Consider the following 6,788-nt stretch of genomic DNA (forward strand, 5'->3'; position numbering starts at 1 on the left):
GATCAAACCAGAGGATCAGAACAGAAGTCAACGCAAAAGAAGGTAGTGTCGGTTGACAATCAGCTAATCTCTCGTGGACAGATGAAACGGCGAGAATCTGTCAAGGCTCACGTGGAATTGTSATAACGAGCAGCAGTAGTTCCTGGTTTTGGGTTTTGGGCATTTATTATTCACTGAAGGCGGTGCTTAAAATGGTGCAGTGATTTTAAAGCCTGTGTGCAGATGATAAAAGGTTTCCACTAGATTCCACAGCTACAAAGTCAAAATTGGCTATATTTGCTTCCTTCCTTTGCACAAAGGTAATGACTGAATCCCAAATCACCCTCTTCCCCATGCCCCTCGGCCCTCCATTTGCATTCACACGCGCCTCTGCCATATGCACAAGTGTCCCTCAAAGCTAAGGGAGTGAAAATGATGTAGGGAGTACGGTAGGGACTAATTAGACTAGAGCTGGGACGATAAACTGAAAATGATTAACACCGACCATACCGATAACTTATCGCAGCTATTTTGCTGATAACGTTCATTATGATAAGTAGCATATACTAAAATATGAAGTTTGAAATTAAATATGTTTGCTAATATGTGTGATTGTTAATGGGACAATGGCTACAACCATCAAACTAGTAGTAGTAGTTTAAAGGATGATTAGAAAAACTGTGGTGCACATCGTTATAAACTTATTGTTCTATGTATCGTTATCGCATCAATTTAGGCAATTTTTTGCGATATGGATTTTTATCCATATTTCGCCCAGCTCTAAATTAGACCCTCCAATAACCACTTTGACCAGGCCAGCAACGCCGCTGGCCTCATAGCGAAGTGGAATACCATAACAGGCTGACTACACCGCTCGCGTGTGCAAGCGTTGCAAAATATATTTAGAAATCTATGTTATTCAATTATTGCACCCACACTGCTCACTCGCGCCAACGAGTGTCTGCGTTGCCAAGGGCTAAAATAGAAGTCAGTTCTATTTCTGACGCAGATCGCGTGGGAGGACAAAATACAGTTATGCACGATGGCGCACGCGCACAACCGGTTTGTGTTCCGTGTTGGGCACCGCATTATTTTTGAGTTTGCGCAATTTCACACCAAAAAATTGAGAGGTGTGCCTAATTATATGCCTTGTGCATTTGACTGTCCGATTTCTATATTTTACACGTGTAAAAGATTAAATACCTCCCAAATTAAATGTTGAACTATTTCCAAGGGTTATATCTTGTAAAACGACAGGGGGGATTTGTTAATTTGAGTTTCATGTGCATTTTATTTTTTACAAGTGGAACATGAATTGCATCATTCAAGTCAAGAGTCTGTCTCGAAGTTGATGGGTTTATTCATCCCCTCGTCACTCTCTGGAAGTCAYCCTCTGAGTTATAAGCAACACATGACAACGGATAGCGGACTAAACTCCACTCCATTGTGAAAGAAGTTTATGATGACTCCACCAACAGAGTGGAGCAGAAACCAAGCTTTGTGGAATCTATCCCCGACTACATCGATTCGCCCAAGGTGAATACTTTAAAAATATATATAATATGAAATGACTACCTTGTACCTATGTTTGTCCTCTGTAGTTGTGTGTATTTCTTTGTTTGCTGAAATCCATACYTTTTCAATAAATGTCAATCAAATACAACCACTGATTTCTTTCCTTGCTGAGATTCACTTGGCACATGTGCATTTTTGCTGAGTTGCCATCTTAGCAGCAATGAGCAAACAGTCAGTAGTTATTTGATTAACATTTATTGAAAAAATATGGATTTCACCAAACAAAGAAGCATGGCAACTACAGAGGACAAACATAAGTACAGGTAGGTGTTCATATTATTATAATTTTTTTATATTGACCTTGGGCATATCATGTAGTCTGAGCTAGATTCACAAAGCCTGGTCTCTGCTCCACTCCGTTGGTGGAATCTACATAAACCTCCTTCACCATGGATGGAGTCCACTAGACCAGCGGTTCCAAAACTGTGGGGTACTCAGTCCGGCTTTCAACTTACTCTGGAAAGTTGTAATAGTAGTCACCTTGTCCTAAAGAGATTACACGGTTATCAAAACATCATGCCAGGGTAAGCCCGAGTGGCGCAGAGGTTTAAGGCACTGCATCTCAGTGCAAGAGGTTTCACTACAATCCCTGGTTRGAATCCAGGCTGTATCACATCRGGARGTAATTMGGAGTCKWATAGGGTGGTGRACAATTGGCCCAGTGTTGTCCGGGGTAGGCTGTCATTGTAAATAAGAATTTGTTCTTAACTGACTTGCCTAYTTAAATAGAGGTTCAATTTAAACAAATAWCAAAAATATTTAAGCCTACACAAAACACAGCCCACATTTTAAGTGTTTGGAAATAATGTAATGGTGGAAAAACGATTGGAACCATTTCCGTGTTTGACTGTCAGGTTTTATGGGTATTAGGGCTCATACTATGGAAATGTTTTACTTCATTCACTAGAGAATTGTACTTCTAAGTAACCTAGATTAACAATCAGCAGCATTAGCAGAATTGTATAATGTCCGACTGTGGTTGTGTTAACTCAAATCAAATGTTATTCCCTCAAAATAAATAGTTGACCCTGAAAGGCTCTCAATATTGCCCCACTAGCGCTCGAGGCTAATGTTAGTTAGCTATTTTCCCGGGAAACTAACAGGCGCGCAATTTGACGTTCCATCTCAAAATCAAAGGCTTATTTTCTTTACACAACGCTTGTAGTAAGTAGCTAGCTATTTTGGAAACATTATACTCAGAGAATTGTAAAAATGTCGTACCATTATTAACTAGCTTGCAAGCCAGGATATATTACCAAAACTAGCTAGCTAACGTTAGCTTGTAAACAAGCCGCATCGTCGGTGTAAGCGAGCTACGGGTTTTAATTAATGTAACGGCAGTACTAGACAAAATGCAATAACGTAAGCTAGCCAACTAGGTAATGTTACCTGTAGAAGCAGACTTTTCAAATAGCTGTCTTCTATAAGGTTCGTCGTTTTTCATTCCAGTGCAGTTAGTAAAATGTTTCCTGTCCAACCTACTGTCACAGCTGGCTAGTTAATTTCTTATCCACCCACTAACGTTACCTACCTAACAGTTAGTTAACGTTAGCTGAAACAGCGACCCCCACTGTTCTGTCACGCGAAGTGCATTGCCATTGTACCTCTAGATATAAGGCGAAAATCTGAACATTCACATTTATTTCTCATATGTAATCTGAAGATCTGCAAATGGATGCCTTTTTCTTTGACAAGCTGCCTTCCACCTCACAATCAACTCCTAAACCCAGACATGAGACTTCCCAGGTACAGCTATTGATTGACCTTTTCTGACATTATATATCTAGTTACAGTAGATAGTTAAATCCGATTTACATCGTTGATTCTAATAGTTCCGCTGTATGTTCTTGTGATTGCAGATGGATGTATCCTGCCCCCAGATGGACCCTGATGAAGGTCTTGGCACTGACCACGACTCAACCAGTGAGAGATCTTCATCCATGAGCACGGATGAGAGTCAGGAACACCAGATAAGGTATTTAAGTCCCTAGTCAAGACTCTTTATTTTTTCGTGAATAGTTCAAGTCCTACTCCGGTCTCCGTTTCAGCTCATTTATCGCGCGATWTGGAGACACATAGTAAAGGAAGAAACTCAACGGAAAGTCACGTCATCTGTGGAAAGTCAACCAATGCGTTCATGTTGATTTAAGATGAATGAAATAAATGTACTTTCTTGCTTTAAGTTCCAGGATAGATGACATTGGCAAGAAGGTCCAGGACCTGGTTGGGAAGATAAACGACAGCCGCACCATGGACCAGACGATTATGGACAACTTTCAGGACAAGCTAGTGGAAAAGGTATGTACAGTGGGCACAAAAAGTATTTAGTCAGCCACCAATTGTGCAAGTTGGCTCCTCTGTCCTCCACTCGTTACCTGTATTAATGGCACCTGTTAACTGTTATCAGTATAAAAGACACCTGTCCAAACCTCAAACAGTCACACTCCAAACCCACTATGGCCAAGACCAAAGAGCTGTCAAAGGACACCAGAAACAAAATTGTAGACCTGCACCAGGCTGGGAAGACTGAATTTGCAATAGCTAAGCAGCTTGGTTTGAAGAAATCAACTGTGGGAGCAATTATTAGGAAATGGAAGACATACAAGACCACTGATAATCTCCCTCGATCTGGGCTCCACGCAAGATCTCACCCCGTGGGGTCAAAATGATCACAAGAACGGTGAGCAAAAATCCCAGAACCACACAGGGGGACCTAGTGAATGACCTGCAGAGAGCTGGGACCAAAGTAACAAAGCCTACCATCAGTAACACACTACGCCACCAGGGACTCAAATCCTGCAGTGCCAGACGTGTCCAGGCCCGTCTGAAGTTTGCTAGAGAGCATTTGGATGATCCAGAAGAAGATTGGGAGAATGTCAGATGAAACCAAAATAGAACTTTTGGTAAAAACTCAACTCGTCGTGTTTGGAGGACAAAGAATGCTGAGTTGCATCCAAAGAACACCATACACTGTGAAGCATGGGTGGAAACATCATGCTTTGGGCTGTTTTTCTGCAAAGGGACCAGGACGACTGATCCGTGTAAAGGAAAGAATGAATGGGGCCATGTATCGTGAGATTTTGAGTGAAAACCTCCTTCCATCAGCAAGGGCATTGAAGATGAAATGTGGCTGGGTCTTTCAGCATGACAATGATCCCAAACACACCGCCCGGGCAACGAAGGAGTGGCTTCGTAAGAAGCATTTCAAGCTCTGGAGTGGCCTAGCCAGTCTCCAGATCTCAACCCATAGAAAATCTTTGGAGGGAATTGAAAGTCTGTGTTGCCCAGCAACAGCCCCAAAACATCACTGCTCTAGAGGAGATCTGCATGGAGGAATGGGCCAAAATACCAGCAACAGTGTATGAAAACCTTGTGAAGACTTACAGAAAACGTTTGACCTCTGTCATTGCCAACAAAGAGGGTATATAACAAAGTATTGAGATAAACTTTTGTTATTGACCAAATACTTATTTTCCACCATAATTTGCAAATAAATTCATAAAAAATCCTACAATGTGATTTTCAGGATTTTTTTTCTCATTTTGTCTGTCATAGTTGAAGTGTACCTATGACGAAAATTACAGGCCTCTCTCATCTTTTTAAGTGGGAGAACTTGCACAATTGGTGGCTGACTAAATACTTTTTTGCCCCACTGTAGCTAACTGCCAATATCACGGTTTATCAAACCACATTTTATTGGTCGTGTACACATATTTAACAGGTGTTATTGCGGGTGTAGCAAAATGCTTATGTTCCTAGCTCCAACCGTGCAGTAATACCTAACAATACAAGCAAATCCCAAATATAAAAAAGGAATTAAGAAATATAAAAATATTAGAACGAGCAATGTCAGAGTCCAGAATATAAATATATATGATGGTGTGTAAAGGCATTATGGACAGTATATGAATAGAAAAGGTGTACAGCAGTAGTTATATAGGAAAAGCCTTGACTAGAATACAGTATATACATATGAAGTGGGTAAAACAGTATGTAAACATTAAAGTGACCAGTGTTCAATGACTATGTACATAGGGCATAGTTATCACACCAGTTGCTCAACAATTCAAAATGTACTTTCCCAATGTGTATTTACTTCAAGAAACCAAATATATGTATATGTATGTATATATATGTATATGTATAAATGGATATGTTATATTTGTTGGCCATTGTGTTGTACTACATTGTCATAGACTGTCCAACAGTTTCATTATAGCGTACTCTACATACTATTCCATGTCAATGCTCTCCATCAGGTGGGTGAGATCTGCGGGCAGATGAAGGAGCACATGTACACTGCCTATGAGGAAAACAGCCATGCCATGCAGGCCACGCTCCAGGAGCTGACTCTGGTGCTGGAGAGCTGCAGTAGGCTCAACACTGAGCTACACGCCGTCTCCCAGGCCCTGGCAGGACTCAACAGGGGCCTGACTCTGCACCGGAGTACTGAGTGACTACACTAAAGGGTTACAAAGGGGTTCTTTGGCTGTCCCCATAGGAGAACCCTTCTTGGTTCCAGGTAGTATCCTTTTGGGTTCCATAAAGAACCCTTTACAAAAATGGTTGTRCTGTGGGGACAGCCGAAGAACCCTTTAGGAACCCTTTTGTCTAAGTGTAGTTTGACAGCCATTGATGACGCCACTGTACTGTGCCAGCCCCGTGCGGTGGTTGGTTATAGTATAACTGTGCTGGTTCAAGTGTTAACTAGCTGATTAAATATACCTGCTCTGCAGTTTTAAGTCTGGTGCTTTTGTAAGTGCTGTTTTGGTTAATAAACCTGAGTGTGTTGTTACAAAGCCATGGGTCGCTTCTTTGTCATTTCAGTTAGTGTGATTGCGTGTCAATGGCTTTTTTGACCAGATAATGTGAAATAATGAGAGAAAAAAATCATTTGCAAATGAGTCCCTAATCCTATGACTATTTCGATACGGCAGATCATTGAATTTGGACATTCTCTGTCCTCAAAAAGGGCACTTTTAGGTCAGCCGTCGGTATCACAATTACGAAATTATACAATTCATAATTTCAAAATATGCTTTATGTACAGTTCATTTCTTTCACCTAGAAATAAATCAAATAGACCAGTTGTGAACAAATCTCTAAAGATACACATACATACTGTACAACCTCTCACCKATTAAGTTAACTTATTCCATAACACATCTTTCTAATCTATACAGATCCCTTATCAACATGCTACATACCATTGTGACATCCCTTCGTAGTAGGAG

The 6,788-nt window shown here is 40.9% G+C and overlaps 1 protein-coding gene across 1 annotated transcript; it reads left to right on the forward strand.

Moving 5' to 3' along the window:
* The first annotated feature begins 2,385 nt into the window (after positions 1-2,385).
* On the forward strand, positions 2,386-6,357 carry LOC139027303 (synaptonemal complex central element protein 2-like). The gene is made up of 5 exons (XM_070442426.1): positions 2,386-2,718; positions 3,218-3,300; positions 3,414-3,529; positions 3,738-3,852; positions 5,814-6,357. The coding sequence occupies exons 2-5, from the start codon at positions 3,226-3,228 to the stop codon at positions 6,009-6,011; spliced, it is 504 nt and encodes a 167-aa protein (XP_070298527.1). The 5' UTR covers positions 2,386-2,718; positions 3,218-3,225; the 3' UTR covers positions 6,012-6,357.
* Positions 6,358-6,788: the final 431 nt, after the last annotated feature.

This window comes from Salvelinus sp. IW2-2015, unplaced genomic scaffold (assembly GCF_002910315.2).
Source record: "Salvelinus sp. IW2-2015 unplaced genomic scaffold, ASM291031v2 Un_scaffold9455, whole genome shotgun sequence".
Classification (NCBI taxonomy): Eukaryota; Metazoa; Chordata; class Actinopteri; order Salmoniformes; family Salmonidae; genus Salvelinus; species Salvelinus sp. IW2-2015.

What these genes read in the sequence shown, in the direction of transcription:
- LOC139027303 (XM_070442426.1), top strand. Translation starts at nt 3,226, where the DNA reads ATGGATGCCTTTTTCTTTGACAAGCTGCCTTCCACCTCACAATCAACT. An exon ending in CCAGACATGAGACTTCCCAG is followed by an intron (nt 3,301 to 3,413) that starts GTACAGCTATTG and finishes TTGTGATTGCAG; the next exon opens with ATGGATGTATCCTGCCCCCA. An exon ending in AGTCAGGAACACCAGATAAG is followed by an intron (nt 3,530 to 3,737) that starts GTATTTAAGTCC and finishes TCTTGCTTTAAG; the next exon opens with TTCCAGGATAGATGACATTG.